At 40.8% G+C, this 24,449-nt stretch overlaps 1 protein-coding gene across 1 annotated transcript in view; it reads left to right on the forward strand.

Annotated features, from left to right (window-relative positions):
* Positions 1–19,651, forward strand: part of SYCP2L (synaptonemal complex protein 2 like) — a 113,564-nt gene extending 93,913 nt beyond the window's left edge. Inside the window, exons 26-31 of the mRNA XM_047101200.1 lie at positions 1,161–1,262; positions 2,319–2,425; positions 3,320–3,411; positions 5,423–5,522; positions 12,838–12,900; positions 19,514–19,651. Coding sequence (XP_046957156.1) covers positions 1,161–1,262; positions 2,319–2,425; positions 3,320–3,411; positions 5,423–5,522; positions 12,838–12,900; positions 19,514–19,651 — 602 coding nt within the window. The remainder of the gene's footprint in view (positions 1–1,160; positions 1,263–2,318; positions 2,426–3,319; positions 3,412–5,422; positions 5,523–12,837; positions 12,901–19,513) is intronic.
* The last annotated feature ends 4,798 nt before the right edge of the window (positions 19,652–24,449 follow it).

Raw genomic sequence — 24,449 nt, forward strand, 5'->3', positions numbered from 1 at the left:
CTGAGGCCCCCCCCCCCCCAGGGAGACCACGTATAGAAGCAGAGCACGGAAAGAGAAACTCGTGTCTTTGCTTCTCCCCTACAGCACCATATCGTACAGCTCGTTACACACAGTATTTATTGAGTAATGAATCTGGATTTTTCCACTTCCGAGGGGAAAAACAGCAGTGAGGAGAAGGGGCAAAGCCACATGACTTCACAGCTAAGCGGGGCTAAGTGCACGGTGGGGAAGAAAGCGCTTGGGGCGGGAAGAATAGAATAGAGTGGGTTTTGAGGTGGAGTGGTTGACCAAGCAGCTGGAAACACAAGTTTGCTGCTTCGTGGCGCTCAGGGAAGAGAGAGATTTGGGAGGCAATACCGTTGGAGGCATGAGACTGATGAGGTCCTCCGGGGAGGATGGCCTTGGACCAGGGTCATGGTGTGGGAATGTAGAAAGAGGGATGGGTTCGTTCTGTATGCAGGACCTCGATGATGGAGGAGACGTGGATGGTAAGGAAACACAGGAGTCGAGCCTGATTCGAGGGTTCTGTTGACAGGGGTGGTGCCACTGCTAAGACTGGGAGGGCTCAGATGGAGCAAGGACATGTGTGGGATGAAAGCGGACATCAGATAGAAAATACCGAGTAATTGCCAGATTGAAAAGAGGATCTCTATTTACATCTCAGAAGCTGAAGGTCTCAGAGTCACGGCAGCTAGTGAGCAGCCAAGATGACCTCCTCTAGGAGGCGACACTCAGCGCAGCAGTAAAGCTCCAGCGTCGCCAGCAGGTGGCGCGCTCCGCGGGGCCATCTGATGAGCTTCTGAAGGCCCATCTGCTCAGATTACCTTGCTACCTCCCCGTTCAGCCTGAGCCCTGGCAGCGTTTTTGATGCTAACCACTGCTGCTTTTCATTTGGATCAGCCTGTCCCTTGCTAAGCGGGCCGTTCCTAAATGTTACAGGGCTCGTCGAAGGGGTGCCTGTTCCCATGTGTCCTCTTTCTGGCATCAGTAGGCGTCATGCTTTGATGCTGGTGCTGTCACCGGTAAGTAATGAGTCACAGGGAACAAGTGTCGCTGGCTGCTCACCAAGGTTGGGTATTAACTGGTAAGAAGAGGACGAGATAAAATTTGGGACAGAAGGAACGGGTGTGCCATCGTTAATGTGCTGTGCTTGCTTTTAGACCTATCAGGAGGCAGTTTCGCTAAGTCCAAACAATCAAAACTGGAAGAAGGCGATGCTCCGGAATCCCCCTCCTCGGTGACGGAAGAAACGGGCTTAGCAGGTGACATTATGTGCCCGGCCAGCCATTCAAGCAAGAATGGGACAGATTTGTGAGCACTGAATGCTCCTGCACGCACTCCAAGGGGGTTACGGTTTGAAGATCACAGTGGCTTTTGCCTTTCAAAGACAAGCATTTTGTCCTTTCAAACACAAGTAAATTGTTGCACAAATTAGAGATCAAAGCAAGTACTTCTAGCATGTTCTAGTCCTTCTAGCAGGTTGATGTCTGCCTCTTTACTCTTCTTGATGGCAATTTTCAGGGCCTAAAGCTCCTAAAATTATAGGTCTCTGCTTTAGTTGGTAGCTATTAGCTCGGTTTTTGTGTTAGAGATATCCACTCTACCCCAGTGAAGGATGGCCTTCTGTGTAAGTGAGGCCACCATATTTCAAAACGAAAGGCTCCAAGAGAGCAGACTGGGAAGCCCAGAGATACTAGAGTTTGGTGGTTAAGTGCCTCTGGTCTTCCCAGTTTGCTCTCTTGGAGCCTTTTGTTTTGGGTTCCAATCCTGGCACTGTTGGTGTGAGCTTTCACAAGTTACTGGATCCCTCTGTTCAATATGGGGAACAACGGAGCCCATTTGACACGGCTTTTGTGAGGCTGAAATGAGCTACAACCTGCCAGGCCCTTAATAGTGCCGGAGCCCTCGCGAGCCCTCCTAAAACTTGGGGCGCCCAGAAGCCATCATGCCAGTGTTGCCCCATAGAAATGTCCCACCCATCACATCCTCTTTAAAACCTCTTACAACACCTCTCTCTGCCTGCTGCTTAGGCAGAGCTGCTCTGATTTAAAATTCTGGGAGAGTTTGGAGGAGGTGAGCACTTGAGTGAGGTTCGGTGGGAAGCGGCATGAAGTGCTCACGACGAGGACTCTCGGATCAAGCTGGCCTTGTCGGCCAGAGTCGGCCAGGCTGCAGTCACGGCCAGGCCCCCGTGGGACTTCTGCGGCTCGTATCTGTGCTTCTTAGCTGCCCGTCCACCTCTGAGCAGCTGATAGACTGAGCACATCTACCTCGAGCACTGTGTTCGTTTTACCCGATGTTCTCTCTTTATTGTTCAGAAGGCATTTCCACTCCGTCCCCAGCAGTTGCGCCGGAGAACTCAGACGGTTCTGCTATTATCGCAACCCTCGAAACCTTCGCTAGAGACCTGAGAAGAAAAACTGAGGTAATTTTCCACTAAAAATGAAAAGCTAGCTTGTTACGAGTTTAACAAGATCCTATTATCCATCAGTGCCGTTGATATTCTTCATGTGTGAGGGTTCTCCGCACTCTTTTGGGGAGGTACGTTTGCCTTAGCCATGGTCACTGATTTCAGTGCCTTTGTGAATTATGGCTTGTAGTTATGAGACTGCTATTACCTGTGCGTTTGCTACAGTGGGACCAGATGCACCTCTATGGAAATCAGACCCATGGTTTGGTTTCATTGGTAGTGTTCTCAGACAACTGAACTACCAGAAGCAATGATTCGGTCATAATGATAGACGGGAGGAGAGGGGAGCGGGGGACCATCTGGATGAGAGAGGCATCTGGGATAAGGGCGGAGGTGGGCTTTGGGTAGATGGTTAGCTGAGTGGTGGCGTATCTTTGAGCGATGCGCACATAGGCCATCCCGTAATCTTGTCTGCAGGATGAACTCTGGAAGAATTTCAGTTCCCTCCTTTGATGTCCTATTGTTCCTAAATCTCTAAAGAGTTATTTCTTTGCACATTTGGGAAGAATCTCTTACCCTGACATACATTCATTTAACTAACATGGGAAGCCCCCACAGTCTTATATTTTCTTCGATACCAATGTAAGCTCACTTATAATGGCAATTTGTTCATAATATTCAATATACGTTGTGACAGGGAGACTATAGGTTTTCCTATTTTAGCTTATTGTTCTTTATTGGCACTGAACCTGAGGTAATGCATAGACCGCGTGTTACACGGTGTCTCATCACAATCGTTTAGCAGTAACGTTTGCTATGCAACGTCTTTTCCACGCAACACCTGAACTGAATTTATGTAGTTATGGTTAACTCAAATGTGATCATTTTGCTGTTGTTGTTATGGTTTAGCTTAGGTACAAAGGGAGTCCGCTTGATTCAAAAAATGCAAAGCAAGCACCAGATTGCTTAATCCAACTTTTAAACCAGATACACCAATGCAGGTAAGTGTTGGGCTTCAGTACAAGTTTGTGAAAGTGGGATCGCTCACAAGCTTTTGTGTCATGACCACTGTGCTGGGGTCACGAGGAGCCGAAGCTTGAGCGGATGTGTGAGGTTTGCTCCCTCACCTAACCTTCCTAGGTTTCTCCTTCCTCCTTCATAACATGACGGGTTAAAGCCTTCTTGAAGCCTCTTCATGGTCTCCCATTGTATGATCCTAAAACACTCTTTTCAAAAAATTTATAATCCGGTTGTGAAGACAGAGGAAGCACGGACATCTATGTAAAAATGCTGGATAAGTGCTATGTGTTAAATACATGCAGTGGAATATTATTCAGCCCTAAGGGATGAAATTCTGACACGTGCTAAAATATGGATGAACCTCGAGGACATTATGCTCAGTGAAATAAGCCGGATCCAAAAGCACCAGTCTTACACAATTTCACTTGTAGGAGGTACCTAAAAGAGGCAAATTCATAGAGAAGGAAAGCAGAGTAGAGATTACCAGAGGGTGAGGGAGTGGGGAACGAATTGTTGTTAAATCAGAACGGAGTTTCTGTTGGGATGAGGGAAAAGTTCTAGAGACGGATGGTGGTGACAGTTGCACAACGTTGTGAATGCACTTACTGCCACTGAATTAGAAATGGTTAAAATGGTAAATTTTATGTTACATATATGGCCAAAATAAAAAGTGCTGTGCACTCATGCATACACACACACACACACACACACGCACACGCACACGTGTACAAACATATCTTGATGACCATAGAGCAAGAACGACAAAGGCGTAAGATTTCAGAGAGATGTGAAGGTTAGGAAAGGTGAGTGGAGATGGGATTCCGTAGTGATTAGAGTTAATCCAGAGCCATTACAACGGAAGTGCTTCTGTAGTGAGGTTTTGGAAACAAAGGTTTGAATGGTATAAGGAAAGTATGTATAGAGATCGTTCCTTGTTGAAGAGAATGACCTGTGAACGAAGGAGAGGAAGAAAACAATGGCGGGTTGGTTTGCTTAACTGAAGGACGATGTTTCTTAGGGCAGAAAATATAATGTGAGTAGACATTTATGATGTTTTTCAAACTTGCTTACATGCAATGTCATTTGGTTCTCAAAACAAGCCCATGAAGGACTTTGGACTTCTAGAACTCCCATTGTCTTTTAGGGTTATATATGCATGCATTTTTCATTCGGCAAATGCACGCTGAGTGGCACCAGGTGCCAGGTCCCGTCTAAGTGCAGGAGAGCAGTGACGACAAGCTTTGGGAGCTTCTTGCCTTCATAGAACTTCCAGCCTAATGGAGAAGACAGACCATAAACAAGGGAAAAAAGCAGTTTATGGGGTCGTTAGAAGAGCAACTGTTGGAAACTTTAGAACTAACATGTAGAGGAGAGACGAGTCTATTAGCCAATTTCAGCCTTCAGGACCAGCTTAAGGCAAGAGAAAGGGGAGAAAATGGAAGGTAAGAAGCGATGGGGAGCCATGATTGGTGTTCTAGTAGCTTCCAGGACAGCTCTGGCCTCCATGTCCTTTTCCTTGGAGTTATCTCTTCTTTGCTCTGTAATACTAGCTTTCTCCAGTCTTCTGTTGAAAGGCTAAATCAAAGTTTGCAGAACTAAGGGATGAGGATGGTCAGGCAGTGAGGGAAGAGGAGACGGGTGTTCTTTTTTTTTAAGTTTATTTATTTTGAGTGCAGGGGTGGGAGAGTGGGGGGGGGAGGGGACAGAGAGAGTGTGCACAAGTTGGGGAGAGACAGAGAGAGCATCCAAGCAGGCTCTGCTCTGTCAGCCTGGAGCCTGACATGGGGCTCGAACTCACAAATAGTGAGATCATGACCTGAGCTGAAATCAAGAGTTGGACGCTCAACCTACTGAGCCACCCGGGTGCCCTGAGTTATGTGTCCTTAAAACAAACGTCTGGAGAAGAATAAGAAGTATCCTTGCAATAAGAGGATTGTCTTTTGTCCTATTCAAGCAGTCCCAATGAAATCTGGTGCTTTTTACTTTTATCAGACTGAATAAACTAGAGAAGTTTCACAGTTTTGTCCTTCAAGAGCTGAGCAATCTTGAGAAGGATATTCAGGCTCTGAAACACCTTGAGAAGGATGCCCTGGTAAGTCCTTTTCTTGAATATCCTCTGTGACTTACGAGGATCTGTTCCAGAGTAGAGTAACGGCCAAATACTTAAAACTTTTGTTCAATTCTAGGAATTTTGGGGGAAACAGTCTGATGCCCTGAAATCATTCTGTGATCTGCAAGTGCTGAGGTATTTTTTCAAAGTATTCCTTCTAGAAGTATCTTAGTTGAAGAATGAGGGTAGTGCGCTGGCTGTAGTATGGGTGATCGATGTGGGTGAAACTGCACGGAAGCAGCTATGTAGCTGCATCCTTTCAAACCAACTACTTTTGTGGCACTCCCTGAGCAGAGAGTGTGGCTTAGGGCATTCTAGAAGTGTCAATTTTGAAAAGCATAAGCAGGATCATACAAATGTCCGTGTTTTTGATCCAATTTGTTTTCTTTTAAGCAATAATTTTAAAAAATTGAGTCCATCCTGAGAAAAACACTTAGATATATAGTGAATTGTGGTATCGTAGGATATATTCTCTCTCTATATATTCTTTGGGCAGTATGGAGATTTTAACAGTATTTGTTCTTGGGGTCCCTGGGTGGCTTAGTCGGTTAAGCATTTGACTTCAGCTCAGGTCATGATCGCAGGGCTCATGAGTTCGAGCCCCACGTCGGGCTCTGTACTGACAGCTCAGAGCCCGGAGCCTGCTTCAGATTCTGTGTCTCCTTCTCTCTCTGCCCCTCCCCCACTCACACTCTGTCTCTGCCTGTCTCTCTCTCAAAAATAAACATCAAAAAAATTTTAAAAACCAGTATTTGTTCTTCCAATCCATGAGCATTGAATATCTCTTTGTGTCTCTTCAATTTCTTTCATCAGTATTTTCTAGTTTTCAGAGTACAGATCTTTAACCTCTTTGGTTAAGCTTATTCCTAGGTACTTTATTATTTTAGGTGCAATTGTAAATGAGATTGTTTTCTTAATTTCTCTTTCTGCTGCTTCATTATTGGTGTATAGAAATGCAACAGATTTCTGAACATTGATTTCGTATCCTGCAACTTTACTGAATACGTTTACCTAATAGTTTTTTGGTGGAGTCTTTAGGGTTTTCTGTATATAGTATCATGTCATCTGCAAACAGTAAGAGTTTAACTTCTTCTTTACCAATTTGGATGCCTTTTATTACTTTCTCTTGTCTGATTGCTGTGGCTAGGACATCCAGTACCATGTTAAATAACAGTGGTGAGAGTGGACATCCTTGTTCCTGAGTTTCGTATAAACCTTGTTCCGAGGTTTTGTATAAACCTACTTTATTGAGGGGCTTTATTGTGAATGGATGTTGTACTTTGTCAAATGCTTTTTCTGCATCTATTCAAATGATAATATGGTTCTTATCCTTTCTCTTATTGATGTGATGTATCACATTGACTGGTTTGCAAATATTGAACCATCTGTGTATCCCAGGGATAAATCTCATTCAGTCATGAGGAATGCTTTTTTTTTAATGTATTGCTAGATTATGTTTGCTAATTTTGTTGAGGATTTTTGCATCTGTGCTCATCAGAGATATTAGCCTGTAGTTTTCATTTTTTTGTGGGTCTTTATCTGGTTTTGGAATTGGGGGAATGCACAATTATATGGTCAGTTAATCTTTGACAAAGCAGGAAAGAATATACAAGGGGAAAAAGACATTCTATTCGACACTTACATGCAAAATAATGAAGCTGGACCATTTTCTTACACCATACACAAAAACAAACAAAAAATGGAGTAAGGACCTAAATATGAGATCTGAAACCATAAAAATCCTAGGAGAAAGCACAAGCAGTAATTTCTGACATTGGCCATGACAACATCTGTAGAATGTCTCCTGAAACAAGGGAAACAAAAGCAGAAATAAACTATTGGGACTACAGCAAAATTAAAAGCTTCTGCACAGTGAAGGTAACAGCCAATAAAACTAAAAGACAACCTACTGAATAGTGGAAGATATTTGAAAATGACATATCTGATAAAGGGTTAGTATCCAAAAAATATAAAGAATGTATATAGCTCAACACCCAAAACTGAAGAATCCAGTTTAAAAATGTGCAGAAGACATGAACATTCTTCCAAAGAAAACATCCAGATGGCCAACAGACACATGAAAAGATGCTCAACATCACTCATCATGGATGTGCAAATCAAAACTACAATGAGATATCACCTCATACTTGTCAGAATGACTAAAATAAAAAACACAACAACAAAAATTTATGAGACTGTGGAGAAATAAGAACCCTCGTGCACTTTTGGTGGGAATGCAAACTGGTGCAGCTACTGTGGAAGACAGTAAGGAGGTTCGTCCAGAAATTAAAAATAAAACCACCTCATGATCCACTAGTTGGATTACTGGGTATTTACCCCAAAAATAAAAACATGAATTCAAAGGCATACACACACCCCTACATGTGTTGCCACATTATTTATAATAGCTACTTTATGGAAGCGACCTTAATAAAAAAATGAAATCTTGCCATTTACAATAACATGGATAGATCTAGAGTATACTGCTAAGCAAAATATGAGGCAGAGAAAAACAAATACCATATGATTTCACTCATATGTGGGATTTGAGAAACAGAACAAACAAAGGGAAAAAAATAAGAGACAAACCAAAAAACAAACATAGAACAAACAGATGGTTATGGGGGGGTGGGGGGATGGGCAAAATAGGTGAAGGGGGTTAAGAACACACTTGATGAATGCTGAGTAATATATGGAATTGTTGAATCACTACATTGTACACCTGAAATGAATATAATACTGTGTGTGAAAAGAGCCCCAACAAACATAAGTCCAGGACCATATGGATTTACAGGTGAGTTCCAACAACATTAAAAAAAAAATTAATACCATTCTTAAATTATTCCAGAAAATAGAAGAGAAAGAAAAGCTTCCAAATACATTCTACAAGGCCAGCATTATTGTGATACCAAAATTAGGCAGATATTACGAAACAAGAAAACTACAGGCCGATATTCCTGATCAACATAGATGCGAAAATCCTCAGGAAAATATTAGTTAACTGCATTCAACCATACATTAAAAGGATCATTCTCCAAGGTCAAGTGGGATTTATTCTAGGGACTCAAGGATGGTTCCATATCCACAAATTAATCCACATGATACGCTGTATTAATAAAATGAAGGATAACAATCATATCATCTCAGTAGATACAGTAAAAGCATTTGACAGAATTCTAATTCTGTTACTGATAAAAACTTCCAATGAGGTGGGTTTAGAGGAACCTACTTCAACGTAATAAAGGTCATATATGTCAAACCCACATCTAACATCATGCTCAATGGTAAAAAATGGAAAACTTTTTCTCTAAGATCAGGAACAAGATAAGGTTGTCCCCACTCACCGCTTTTATTCAGCATAGTAATGAAAGTCTTACACAGCAATAGGAGAAGAAAAAGAAGTAAAAGTCACCACATTGGGGAGGAAAAAGTAGAACTGTCACTATTTGTAGATGACATAATACTATATCTAGAAAATCCTAAAGATCCCATCAAAAAACTATTAGAACCTATAAATACAGTAAAGTCGCAGAATATAAAATTAATATACAGAAATCTGTTACATATATTTACACTAATAATGAAGCAGCAGAAAGAGAAAGTAAGAAAACAATCTCATTTACAATTACATCACCAAGAATAAGATCCCTAAGAATAAACTTAACCAAAGAAGTGGAAAAAAGACCTGTACTCTGAAAACTATAAAATCTTAATGAAAAAAATTGAAGAGGACACAAATGGAACTATATACATACTTATGGACTGGAAGAATTAGCATTGTAAAATGTCCATACTACCCCAACCTACAGATTCAATATAATCCCTAGCAAAATACCAACGGCATTTTTCACAGAACTAGAACAAATAATCCTAAAATATATCCGGAAGTACAAGAGACCCTGAATAGTCAAAGCAATCTTAAGAAAGAAGAACAAAGGTGGAGGTGTCACAATCCTAGTGTCAAACTATATTACAAAGCTATGGTATTCAAAACAGTATGGTACTGGCACAAATATAGACCCATAGATCAATCCATGCTTTTATGGTCAATTAATATATGACAAAAAAGACAAGAATATACACTAGGGAAAAGACCATCTCTTCAATAAGTGGTGCTGGAAAAACTGGACCACATTCTTACACCATGCATATGAATAAACCCAAAATGGATTAGAGACTTAATCCCTTGTGAGACCTGAAACCATACAACTCTTGAAAGAACACATAGGTGGTAATCTCTTTGACACAACCCTGTGTCTCCTCAGGTGAGGGAAACAAAAGCAAAAATAAACTATTGAGGCTACATCAAAATAGAAAGGTTTTGCACAGCAAAAGAAACCATCAACATAATGTAAGGCGACCTACTGAATGGGAGAAGATATTTGCAAATGATATATCTGTTAAGGGGTTAATATCCAAAATATATGAAGGGCGTAGATAGCTCCATACCAAAAAGCCAAATGTTCCAATTAAAAGATAGGCAGAGGACCCGAATAGAAATTTCTTCTAAGAAGACGTACAGAAGGCCAGCAGACAGATAAAAAGATACTCAACATCACTAATCATTAGAGAAATGCAATTCTAAATCACAATGAGTTATCACCTTCTACCTGTCAAAATGGCTGGTATCAAAAAAGCAAGAAATGACGGATGTTGGTGAGGATGAGAAAAAAAGGAACCCTTGTTGGTAGGAATGTAAACTGATGCAGTCACTGTGGGAAACAGTTTGGAGCTTTCTCAACAAAATTTAAAATGGAAATATATGATCCCGAAATTCTGCGACGGGGTATTTAATGAAAACAAAACCACAAGTTCAAAAGGATACATGCACCCCTATTATTTACAGTAGCCAATATCCGGAAGCAGCCTAGATGTCCATCAACAGACAGCTGGGTAAAGATGGGGGTGTATGTGTGTATATGCATATACACGCACAACGGATTGTTACTCGGCCATAAAGACAAATCTCCCGTGTATGAAAACACGGAGGGACCTAGGGGATATTCCAAGTGAGATAAGCCAGACAGAGAAAGACAAATACCATATTTCACTTGTATGTGGAATCTAAAAAACAAAACAAATCAAAGAACTCCTAAGTCCGGAGAACAAACTGGTGGCTGTCAGAGGTATGGGGGTAGGTAGGGGTATGGGGGAGCGGTCAAAATATGTGAAGGGGAGTGGGAGACACCCGCTCCCAGTTATGGAAGGAATAAGTCATGGGGATGAAAGGTACAACAGGAAATACAGTCCGTGGTATTTTAGTAGCATCGTATGGTGACAGATGGTAGCCGCACCATGGTGAGCATAGCATAACCTACAGCGTTGTTAAAGCCACTGTGTTGTATACACCTGTAACTAATGTTACATTGTGTATCAATTATACCTTAAAAATGTGAAAGAAAAACATTTAAAAAATAGAATTTGACATAAATAACTCAGGATAATACATAATTTCCAATAATATTTTTTATGTTAAATTAATATGTATATATATTTATTATATATTATGTTTGGGAGGTTTTTTTTGTTGTCGTTTTTAGTGGTTTTTGTTTTACTGGTATGGGTTTATCCTGGGTTCACTCTCCAAAAGGCTTGTCATGATATATGTAGCTCACAATTCAAATGATAATGAGTCTTTTTCACTCATGGCTGAACGTATTCAAAAGATTGGTTTGTTGGGGCGCCTGGGTGGCGCAGTCGGTTAAGCGTCCGACTTCAGCCAGGTCACGATCTCGCGGTCCGCGAGTTCGAGCCCCGCGTCGGGCTCTGGGCTGATGGCTCAGAGCCTGGAGCCTGTTTCCGATTCTGTGTCTCCCTCTCTCTCTGCCCCTCCCCTGTTCATGCTCTGTCTCTCTCTGTCCCGAAAATAAATAAACAAAAAAAAAAAAAAAAAAGACTGGTTTGTAAAAATACAATGACTGGGGCACCTGGGTGGCTCAGCTGGTTGGGCGTCCGACTTCAGCTCAGGACATGATGTCACACTCTGTGGGTTCAAGCCCCACGTCAGGCTCTGTGCTGACAGCTCAGAGCCTGGAGCCTGCTTGGGATTCTGTGTCTCCCTCTCTCTCTGACCCTCCCCCGCTCATGCTCTCAAAAATAAATAAACATTAAAAAAAATTTAAAAAAATACAATGACTAATGAAAAAAATAACAAATTTTACATATTGATATGAGTAATACATTTTTATGAAAAATAACCAGATTTTTCAAGACAAACGTGAGAAGAATAGCACTGGGTTGTGTTTGCAAATTTCTTTAATATCAGGCTTCACCGAAGATAGCTGTATTCTCATATCTGCTTCTCAGTTCAGTCTGCTGTGATAGCACATATATTGTAGCCTCTGGAAGACACTGTATATTTGTGCGAGAAAGAATGAAAAAAAGCAAATGATGTCTTACTATTACTTACCATTATTACCAAAGTAGTTTTGGACTCACGGAACCTTTGGAAGCTTAGGGGTCTCCAACTTAAGGGGTCACTTAGGGGGTCCCAAAGGTTCACACTTGAGAACTGCTGATATAAAGCAATACTAGATTAAGAAGTAGAGAAGATTATACCCCCTAGATTTCTGAAACCTGGAGAATTCACTTATTTTGACTAAACCTCAGCTTTTAGACAACTGTCTTTTCAGTTCATACAGATTACATTGTAGGAATAGTTACAATTTGCTTTCACCTCCCTTGACAATAGGCCCTTTGTATGACTTTAGAATACTCAAAAAAAAAAAAAATCCCTCCAAAATTCACATCTCCCAGGGTTTTGCCTTTGCTCTCCACTCTTCCAGTCACCTAAGGAAACCACCCCGTGGCTTATAGAGGAGAGATGATAATGATGCTCTTAGCGCATGCTGGGTGCTTACTGGGCACCAGGCTGGACTTGGTCAAGATCCAATATCTGGATCTGATGGGTACCCAGTGGCTGCCCTCTTGGCATGTTTGTGCATCAGTGATGGTTTTTACATATTTTGCTAGGGAAAGGAGAAGGCCGTTCCTCAGACTAGATTATTTCAGCCCCTAGCGCAGTGCTACAAGGAAGTAGGGATTAATACTTTGAATGGTTGTCATGAGATCCCTCTACCTATGTTTTGGGCTAGTGGTGTTGACAGATGCAGTGCATGAAATAGGATCAAGTGAAAATATCAATTACTTAGAATGGTATTCTGGATTGGCCATTGATTCTCCTCAGCTGACATCCAGGAATGTAACGATCTATGAAATAACCTTATGATGTATGTACGTACATTTGTGTATAGTCTTAAATTGGCCAAATATAATGAGATGGATCCGTTTTTTCCAGGCTCAATCCAGATCAGTCTTCATGAGGAAAGCCAAAGTCCTGTGTGACGACTGCATTCCTGGGGTAGGTGCAAAGGATTGCTTCGATGGAATTGGAATGGGGGAAAGTAAGCAGTGAAAGATGTTCTAACGCTCTGGGCTCCAAGAAGCTTTCTCCTCTTTCATAATATTCTCCATGCTAGAAATTATTCTTTTGGATCTGGTCTTTCATTGAACAAATATTTATAATTGAGTGCTTGCTCTGCATCGGGCAACAGGCTAAACATGGAGCTACAATTGGTAACACACAGATATGTTCCTGCCCCCGTTACAAATAAATTCCTTGAAGAAAGACAGAAAGAGACAAGTGAGCAAATAAACTAAGCACAAGTTTACAAAGTGCTTTTGAGGGATACAGTGCTGTGGCCGAGAGCAAGGGTGTGCAGTTCAGATAGGATGGTCATCAAAGGTCTCTGTGGGGAAGTGACATTTAAGATAGGGTTTCAAGAATAGGAAGGAACCAGGGGAGCCTGGGTGGCTCAGTCGGTTAAGCATCCCACTTCAGCTCAGCTCATGTTCTCACGGTTTGTGGGTTCGAGCCTCGTGTCAGGCTCTGTGCTGACAGCTCAGAACCTGGAGCCTGCTTCAGGTTCTGTGTCTCCCTCTTTCTCTGACCCTTCCCCATTCACGCTCTGTCTCTCCCTCAAAACTAACATTAAAAAAGAAAAAAAAAAAAGAATAGGAAGGAACCAGACTTAGGAACAGTTTAAGGCAACAGGATTGGGTAGGGGAGAACATGACATATTTGAAAAACTGAAAGTTCTTAGCTCAGTGGTGTCTGAGGGGACAGTTACTTGAAAGGAAGCTGGGAGCCTGACTGAGTCGCATTGAGGTCAGGGCCTCACTGAACAGGCTGAGGAGCTTGAATTTCGTACTCAGGTGAAGGGAAATATGGGTGGGTTCGAGCAAAGGCATTGGGGGTGAGGGTACTGTGATCTGATTTATATTTTAAGAATCCCATCCTACCTGCCTTGTTAAGAATTGACTGGGGAAGTGAGAATAGAGGAGAGGAGCTGAACTGGATGGGGGGGCTTTGGAGATGGTGAGAAATGGGGAGACACCAGGTACCTTTTGGGGCCAGGGTTTGTAAATCATTGATAGATGGAAGTGATGCATAAAGTAAGGATGACTCCTGGGATTCTGTTTTCTAGCAGTTGGATGGATGGCGTTGCCAGTTAGGGAGATGGGGGAGACCTGGGGTGGAAGGAATGTGTGGGTCAAGCAGGGACTAGAGTTTATTTGTTCATGTGTTAACTGGTTTTGATGAGGACTTGGAATCATGGGCAATTTTCCAGGAAACTACAATTTAACAAAATGGACTCCTGCAGGGATGGGAAATATTCACAGAAGTGGAGAGTCAGAAAGAACTACCATGGAGATGTGTATGGTTCAGATTGTGCACGAAGTTCTTCTATCCTTCAGGAAAGGATAACTTCGGTGCTGTTGACTAAATGGTACTAAAGGGTAACGTTAGTACTGTTCCAGCACACAGAAGAATAAAAATTACCCAATTTTTAAATGAACCTTGTGTGACAATGCTAAAACCCAACAAGAATTACACAGAGAACCATAGAACAAATCTCCCTCAAAATAATTAAGGCAAAATTCTAAGCAAAATATCGGCAAACACCATTTAGCACCTTATGAAAGGAATAATGTGTCACGATCAAGGGAGATTTATTCCAGCAATACAAAGATGGTGTGATATTAGGGAATCTATCAATACATTGATTGCTGATAGACCTAGGGAGAAAAATCATTGTGACTCTCTTTCATAGATTTCAAAAGGTGTTTGAAAAAAGTCTACATCTGTGTCTGAATTTGTATAAGCCCACATAAAATAGTAGTAATGAGATACTCTGTAGTATGATACATCAGTCCAGAAGCCAGTATCATGCTTAATGGAGAACTCCAAATGCATTATTACTAATTTCAGGACCAATAGATGGGGAGACTCAGTAACATAAAGATGTCCGTTCTCACAAGGTGGAGAGCAGAGAATGCAAACTCTGTCCTGATTCTTCTAAGAGCACTAATCCACTTGTGAGGGCTCATCTCCTGACCTCATTTCATCCTGATTACCTCCCCGAGGCTCTGCTTCCTAACACCATCACCTGGTGGGGATGGGGGGAGTTTCAGCAATTGAATGGAGTGGGGGTGATACAGACATAAATCGTGTCAATGGATTGACAGTTTCAGTGGGATCAAAAGTTAGGACAGTGAGGGAAGGAGCGCAGGTGGCTGGGAAAGGCCCGAAAAATGCAGTTAGAAAACGGGATGTTATGAATCAAGATTTCTGTAATGACAACATCCGAGAGAGTGTAGCTATGGTGAAATGGAAGAAAATCCTATACGAGGTGAGGAAGTGAAAGAACTGAGAAGCCAGCGAGTGAAGGTGGGTCCCTCATGACGGAGTTTCAGTAACTACTAAGGCTTGACAGGAAGCAGGGCCAAGTGAACAGAGGGGCCAAGACGATGGGTGACGGATGATAATTCAGATGGTTGGCATAAGTAGCAGAGAAGTGTCTGCAGGAGAGCAATTCCTATATTTGGCATTTTGGAGCAAGGAGAATACCTGTTTCTCTGCCTGGCCAGGAAGTAATGGGATAACAGAGTTAAAAAGAACAACGGCAATGACAAAAACTTTTAATTGAGAGAGGGTGTTGGGGAAGGTGGCACCCTCAGAAGTCAACCACATTTTAGTGAAAAGGAGAAGGGAGGGAGACATTTTCTTTCAAGAAGAGGCCGAGGATATTGGGAAGGCCGAGGATTGGAGACAGGATGGGATGGATTTGGAGAGATTTTTCAAGGAAGAAGTTTATAGAAGTATTACTATGAGCCCTAATGCTTCTCTAGATGGCCCAGCAGCTCGTGGGGCTACCACCCTGTGAGCTTTCTGGAAGTACTGTGAGGCCCACGGAGTAAACAAATACGGAATGTGTTGAACAACTACGAACTATCCTGTTCTTGGATGCAGTCGCTTTAAAGATAGCAACCCTCTCACCCGGTTGGGTTCTTTGAATACTATTTGCTTCTTTCCCACAGCATTTAATAATGGGGCTTTTTATACAGTTATCGACTTGAAAATTTCAATTTAGAGGTCTAAGGTAGATTCCCTAAGTAGACCATATCCAAATATATTGTCGTTAAGAATGTAATTCCATATATCTTAGAGTATAGTAGTTATCAAAAAAAAAAAAAAAGTGGTTGATTTTTAAGAACTCCTTCGGGATCCAAAGTTGTGCTTTGTGATGTTTGACCCGGCAATCCCGCTTCTAGAGAACTCTCTTAAAGATTAAATTGGACTATGCAAGGATATGTAGAGTAGTATGTATAACAGTTCTGATAAGGAGCTGTTGGAAAGTGCCTGAATGCCTAGCTGGAGCTTGGTTAAATAGATCGATACACTTACATGATATGTCGCGTTGCCATTGAAAAGAATTAGATTAGATTAATTGATTCGGGAAGACACTTGATCGTGAGTAAAAAGTTAAAAGCCTCTTGAAAAGCATTGTATATCATGTGATCCCATTTGGTTTTTTAGTTTTATTTTTTTAAAGTTTATTTATTTATTCTGAAATAGAGAGGGAGAGAAAAAAAATCCCAAGCAGGCTCTGTGCTGTCAGCACAAAGCCCCATGTGGGCTCCACCTCCTGAACTGTGAGATCATGACCTGAGCCAAAATCAAGAGTCGGATGCTCAACCGACTGAGCCACCCACGCGCCCCAGATCCCACTTGTTTTAAATGTTCGATGAGGGTGTATTATGTTCATTCACTCCACAAACTGCTGCATCTATTAGGTGCCAAGTATTGTCTTCAATGCTGGGGTTAGAATGATACCCAAGAGGTCCTTGACCGTCTAGAGGGTACATTTTAGTAGGATAGACAGAGAGTGAAGAGTAAATAGATAAAAATTCGTGATAGTGGTAAGAAGAAAAAAAGTGTGATGAAAGAGACTGATTCGGTGTGGAAAGAATCCAGTCAAACTTCCCTAAGGAAGTGACATTTGAGCTAACTTGGAAGGTGGGAGGGAGCCAGCCGTGGGGAGAGCAGGGGAAGGGCATTTCAGAGGGAATGGCCGAGATGGATGTCTGAGGCCATATGCAGCTTGGTATGTTCCGGTGGGGGCCAAACAACAGGAGTGAGGCAGAGTAGTATGCGGTTGTGTGATGGCAGTGGTCACGTTATGGGCTATGGAAGGGGAACAGGATTTTAATCCAGTGAAAAGGGTAATAGTAAAGGACTCCTCTTAATGCCCTCTGTGTGTTGGGATGGGGGATTGGATGACGCAGGCAGCAGAGAGGGAGCTGGAAGGCTGGCTGATGAGTTAGATGTGGTGGGAGGGGTAAAGGACCACATCCAGAGTTGGGGTTTGAGCAGCCTGGTAAAGATTGGTGTCGTTTAATGAGACAGAGAAGACTGGGAAAGGTCTGGTTTTGCTGGGAGGGCAAAGGGGAGGTTGTGGATAGATATTAACAGTTTAATTGGGAACATATATTCAGTGTGTGATTTCAGCATCTGAATGGAGTTGTCTAGTGGGTGATTGGATATTTGAGACTGAAACTCATGGCCGAAGGCTGAGCATAAGACTGGCTGAATTGACTTAGGGACTGAGCATAGAGAGAAGGGCCAGGACCAAGCTCTTGGGCTGCTCCAGGGAGATGAAGCGAGAAGAGAAGAACCAGTTGACCCATGAGATAACAAGGAGGATGGTGTGACAAGAGAGTTTGCGCATATGTACGTGCATGTATACACAGTGAGAGGTCTAGATTCTAGAAGAGATGCACCAAAACTGGGGTATTTCTGTGTAGTGACATTTTAGGTGAATCTTCTTATATTAGATTACTTCTGTATTTTTCGAATTTAGTCCCGGATACGAATTACTTTTGTGGAATAAACTCAAACAGCATAACATTTATAAAGAGTTATTTTTCCCCCTTTCCTTAATCCTCCTTCTTACCTGTGATCTAGAAGTAACCACCTCTTTATAGTTTGGTATATGTTCTTTCAGACACTTTGTCAATACTTATAGAAGAATGTATACAAATGTCTGTATAAGTATACATGTGTATGTCTTTAAGTAACATAAATGTTATACTAAATATTATGTGTATTTTTGTTCTCTGAGCAATAAAAGGATCCTTTTCCAAGTCCAGAATTATTTTTTAATAACTATAAAATATTCTAGGTTGTGGACCTGCTACAACTTATACATTTGATTCCCTATTGATGCACATCCAGGTTATTTTAAATTATTATTACAAATAATTTTGTAGTGATCATCCTTTTACTTATATCTTGAATCACTTGACCTATATCTTGAATCACTTGAATTATCAGGAAAAAATTTGGGAAGGCCCCCCAAAATTTAGAGAAACAAAAATAACAAATCTTCACATCAAAACAGCACTAAAAGAGGATATAGGAAAAAGACAAATCTGGGCTGGCTAAGAATATTAGCCTAATTGCCAGCTCTACTGGAGAATTGGATCAAATGTGAATTAAATGTACGTGTTACAGTTGGTCACATGTAACAGGAATCAGGCTCCAGCAGCTACACCAAATAGGGGTTTTATTTTTTTCCCTGTAAGCGGCAGCCCAGAGGGAGGGAGGTTATCCAGGGCCGGTGATGCGGTAACAGTAAGCAGCCATCAGAGACCCAGGTCCCTTTAGTTTCCTGCTCAGCCATCCTTCATATGGCTTTGGGCTCGATAGAGTGTCCACTCTACTTCTGGGTATCTCTTCTACACTCCAGGTAGGAAGGACGAGAATAGGTGAAATGTGAAAGGTCAAAGACGTGTGCCAGGAAAATCTACCTTCCCCTTGCGTTTTTTTCTAAATTAAGAAAACTGTTTTCGTGGAAGCCCAAACCAACAGAAGTTTGTCTCCATCTTACTGACTGGGTCAGTAGCCCACCCTGGTTGAAAGGGAGTTGGGGGAGAATTTAACTGTTACTGTCTTCCTAACAAGTGGGGTTCTGTAAATAAGAAAGGGAGAACAGATGTTGGGTAGGTATCTAGTACTGTCTATCATGCCCAAGTCAAATTACCCGAGCTGAACACAGAAAAAAGAGAAATAACTTAAATCACACAGGTGATTCTGTCTGCCATTCTTTGCAGATGAGCCTGCGCCTAGGACGCTTTAGGACGGGAAAATCAGTTCCATTGTTGATATCGGCTCTTACCTACATCTTGTTTTATGAGCATCACGTTGGGCTCAGTCCCAATCTGTGTATTAACAAACATGCATTTTGCACACAGCACGGCCCCGAAAGCCAGCCCAGCCACTGCCTTTGGTATTCCACCCAAGAAATACTGGTCTTTTCTTCAACACGGGAGGAAAAAAATAACTTGCTGTGCTGGACTGTTGAGAGATGGCGGGCACATCCTCCAAGCATCACACGTTCGAGACATTTTTGCAGGGTGATTTTTGACTCCGGCCAGTTCTCCCGCAATGAACTGACTTTAGCTTCCAGTGGCCATGGAAGACAGAACTTCGCTGGATATCTGAGTTAGGGACGTAGCTGATAAAACAGAGTGACATTCATGTTGGCTCACCGAGTTCTGAGGGACCAAGAGCTGGGTAGTTCAGGCTCAACTAATTGCTGTTCTTTTTTTTTTTTTTTTCCCCCCACCAGTCTGAGCCACCTGAAGACGACAAAGCTGGCTTGGGTCACACAGCGGCGGCCCTGGCTTCTTCATTTTGCTCTGCTCCAAATGGCATCCCTGAGAACTGCAGAGTTGGAAATAGGACAGGATACGTTGGTAGTTTGTAGTTGTGTTATTGTCCAGTTGTCATAAATGTTAACGTTCTGTATCAAAATTTGGTCAGAAAATAGGAAGCTCAGGATGTTTACTAACTTGGAGTGTTGCTTTTTTTTTTTTTAATGATTTTAAAGTAAAATCAGTCTTTTATTTGAGGTGTCCTCGAGTTTTGTGGGGGAAAAAATCTTAGCATCTGTATACCTGCTGTTTGGTCTGTCTCGTAGAAGGAAAATTTAATTTGTGATGCAAACAGCTCAGATGAAAACAGTGTTGTATTTTGAAATACTTATTATTTCATTGGATCTGCAAATATTCTAGTTTCTTCAGCACTTTAACAAAACGGCCAGCTTTAGCAGAGGAGAGATGCCTATGTGACAATTCCTAAGTGCTCTAATAAAGTCTGAATGCATGAAGTTTGCATGCACAGTTGAGTGAATTTATTTTGGAAAAATAAAACCTATGTAATTTGAGGCCATCTACAAATGAACTCTGTTCATAATTGGATGAGTGCAGTTAAAGACTACAGACTGAATGAAAACAGTTAACTTATATAATCGTGACATAATATCTTCTGTGTTGTGTAAATTTAGTCTGCCAAAACAAATGTTTACAGCCTCAATTTAATGGTCATCTTTTTTCTTTAGAATTTTTTAATGAGCTATGGTTTAGTATATTATTGTAAGCTTTATAAAAGAGTATAAGAACACTTTTTAGTTAAGTCCATAGGATCTAATTCACTTCATCTCATGTGGGTATATCCAGTTTAGGGCTTACAGTTCCTGGTGACCTGGAGTTTTGTGGATTTCAGTGCCATTACATTGACCATCTTCAGTGAACAACATCTAAAGAATGTATATGACTTCTGGTAACTGGTAAACATATATCTGAGAGCTGTTCCCTCCAAAGCCTTCGGTCAGCTCCCAGGGTAGGATGGGTAAGGCATGATCTTAGCTAGTAAGAAGTTAGTCTTAAGACACCAGGTAACTGAAAAATCTCAAGGTTGTGTGTGACAAGGGTCCTAAGTGAAGTGTAAACTGGGCACAAGCAGGGTTGTGAGGAGGGAGAGGTCATTTTTGTTGGGGTGATCAGGGACAGCTTTTCCTGGAGGAAAAGTGCCATTATGAGATCTTGAAGGATAGGGTGGGTTTCTCTAGGGTTAGCACAGAGGGACTAACGTGAATCCTGGAACAGAGGCAGAGAAATGCAGGAATGGTCCGAGGCTGTAATACTATGGAATATTAGTGGAAATTAAGTTTGTCTAGGCCCGGGGGCACCTGGGTGGCTCAGTCGGTTGAGAGTTCAACTTCAGCTCAGGTCACGATCTCCCGGTTCGTGAGTTCGAGCCCCGTGTCGGGCTCTGTGCTGACAGTTGGGAGCCTGGAGCCTGCTTCGTATTCTGTGTCTCCTCTCTCTGCCCCTCCTCTGTTCATGCTCTGTCTCTCGATAATAAACGTTAAAAATTTTTGAAAAAAAGTTTGTCCAGACCCAAATGGAAGCACCTTTACTGGCTTGATTAGAAGGAATTTATGAGAATGACAAATGAACATGGTAGCTAAGGAAGAGGTTTTTTTTTTTTTTTAACGTTTATTTATTACCGAGAGACGGAGAGACACAGAGAGTGAGCAGGGGAGGGGCAGAGAGAGGGGGAGACACGGAATCCGAAGCACGCTCCAGGCTCTGAGCTGTCAGCACAGAGTCCGACGCGGGGCTCGAACTCCCGAACTGTGAGATCATGACCTGAGCTGAAGTCAGTCCCCAGCCAACTGAGCCACCCAGGTGCCCCTGGTTCCATACAGATTTTAATATTATTTGTGCTCGTTCTGTGAAAAATGCTGTGGTATCTTGATAAAGATTGCATTGAATCTGTAGATTGCTTTGGGTAACGTGGATATTTTGACAATATTAATTCTTCTATGAGTATGGAATATCTTTCCATTTGTGTCATCTTCAATTTCTTTCATCAGTGTTTTATAGTTTTCAGAATATAGGTCTTTCACCTCTTTGGCTAAGTTTATTTCTGGGTGTTCTTTGTGGTCCAATTGTAAATGGTATTTAAAAGAATTTCAACTTTGTTGTTAATTTCTAGAAATGCTACAAATTTCTGGGTATAAATGTTGTATCCTACCATTTCACTGAATTCATTTCTATGTATGGTATCATGTCATCTGCAAATAGTTATAATTTAACTTCTTCTTTACCAATATGGATGCCTTTTATTTCTTTGTTTTGGCTGATCCTTTGGCTAGGACTTCCAGTATTATGTTAACTAAAAAGTGGGAGTGTACATCCTTGTTTTGTTCCTGACGTTAGAGGGAAAGCTCTCAATTTTTCACCACTGAAGATGATGTTAGCTGTGGGTTTGTCATTTATAGCCCTTATTATGTTGATGTATGTTCCCTCTAACCTCATTTTGTTGAGTTTTTATCATGAATGAATGTTAAATCTTGTCAAATGCTTTTCTGCATCTACTGAGAGGATTATCGATTTTTTTATTCTTTGCTTTGTTGATATGGTGTATGATGTTGACTAATTGGGGAATGTTGTACCATACTTGCATCCCAGAACTAAATTCCACCTGATTGCGATGAATAATTTTTTTGTTGTATGTGGCTTGCTCATATTTTGTTGAGGATTTTTGCATCTGTGTTCATTAGAGATATTGGCTTGTAGTTTTTTTTGCGGTGTCTTTGGTTTTGGTATCACAGTAATACTGGTCTTACAGAATATATTTGGAAGTTTTCCTTCCTCTTCTATTTTTTTGGAGTTGTTTGAGGCAAATAGGTATTAAATCTTCTTTAAATATTTGATAGAATTTGATTGTGAATCCATCTGATCCTGGACTTTTTTTTTTTTTTGGTAGTTTTTAAATAACTGATTTAATTTCATTACCTGTAATCAGTCTATTCGGATTTTATATTTCTTCCTGGCTCAGTTTTGGAAGATTACATATTTCTAAGAATTTATCCATTTCTTTTAGGTTGTCCAGTTTGTTGGAATATATCTTATCACAGTAATCTCTTATAATTTTTTTGTATTTATGTGATGTGAGTTGTTACTTTTCCTCTTTCATTTCTGATTTTATTTGGGTCCTTTATCTTTTTTTTTTCTTGATTTGTTTGGCTAAGAATTTGTGAATTTTGTTGATCTTTTGAAAGGACCAGCTGTTTGTTTTACTGATTTTCTTTTTTAAGTGTCTATGTCATTTATTTCTGCTCTGATCTTTATTATTTCCTTTCTTCTGCTTACCCCAGACTTTGTTGTTCTTTTTCTAATTTCTTAGGCTTAAGGTCAGATTATTTGAAATTTTTCTTGTTTCTTGGGGTAGGCCTGTACTGCCATATACTTTGCTCTTTGAACTGCTTTTGCTGTGCCCCAGAGATTTTGGACTATTATGTTTCCATTTTCATTTGTTTCCATGTGTTTTTTTTTTTTTTAAATTTCTTCTTTGTTTCATTGGCTCATTGGTTGTTTAGTATCATGTTGTTTCGTCTCCATGTGTTTGTGTTTTTTCCAGTTTTTTTTCTTGTGAATTATTACTAGATTCACACTGTGGTGGTCAGGATAGATACATGGTTTGATTTAAGTCTTCTTAAATTTATTGAGGCTCGTTTTACGGCCTAACATGTGATCTGTTTTTCAGAATGTTTCATGTGCACGTGAAAAGAATGTGGATTCTACTGTTTTGGGGTTGAATGTTCTGTATATATCTGTTGTATCTATCTGGCCCAATGTGTCATTCAAAGACATTGTTTCTTCATTGATTTTCTGTCTAGATTATCTATCCATTGATGTGAGCAGAGTATTAAAGTCCCCTACTTTTGTATTATCATCAATTTATCTCTTTATGTCCATTAACATTTGCTTCATGTATTTAGATGCTCCAGTGGTAGGTGCATAGATATTTACAGTTGTTATATTCTCCTGTTGGACTGATCCCTTTATCATTGTGTAATGGCTTTCTTTGTCTCTTGTTAAAATCTTTGTTTTAAAGCCTATTTTGTCTAACGTAAGTATTGCTACCCTGGCTTTTTGATCAGTTCCATTTGCATATGGAATGTTTTTCCATCCCTTCACTTTCAGTTTGTATGTGTCTTTACATCTGAGCTGAACCTCTTGTAGGCAGTGTATAGATGGGTCTTGTGTGTTTTTTGTTTTTTTATTTCTATTCCACCACTCTGTCTTTTGATTGGAGCATTTAGGCCATTTACATTTAAAGTAATTATTGATAGGTATGTACCTATTGCCATTTAAAAATTGTTTTCTGGTTGTTTTTGTAGTTCTTCTTTCTTCTTTTACTCTCTTTCTTTGTGATCGAGGAATATCTATAGTGTTTTATTTGGCTTTCTTTCTATTTTTTGTGTGTCTATCATATGTTTTGGGTTTATGGTAACCATGAGGTTACCATTTACATCCTAACTAAATGGCATTCCAGGTTAATTTGATGGTCATTTGAGTTCAAACACATTCTTAAAAACAAAAAGATTCCCCCTTCTCTTTTTACTCGTTTCTCCATATTTTAAGTATATGTTGTCATATTTTACATCTTTTTATTCCTCTTTTACGCATGTCTAATTATGGCCACTTCTTTTCCACTTAAAGAAGTCCTTTTAACATTTCTTGTAAAGCTGATTTAATGGTGAGAAACTACTTTATCTTTTGTTTGTCTGGGAAACTTTGTCTCTCCTTCAAATCAGAATGATGACCTTGCTGGGTATTCTTAGTTGTAGGTTTTTTGCTTTCAGCACTTTGAATATACTATGCTACTCTCTTCTGGCTTGCACAGTTTCTGCTGAAAAATCAGCTGATAGC

This window comes from Lynx rufus, unplaced genomic scaffold (assembly GCF_022079265.1).
Source record: "Lynx rufus isolate CCGP_SWC_20201006 ecotype Redwood Valley unplaced genomic scaffold, mLynRuf1.p SCAF_6, whole genome shotgun sequence".
In the NCBI taxonomy this organism is placed as follows: Eukaryota; Metazoa; Chordata; class Mammalia; order Carnivora; family Felidae; genus Lynx; species Lynx rufus.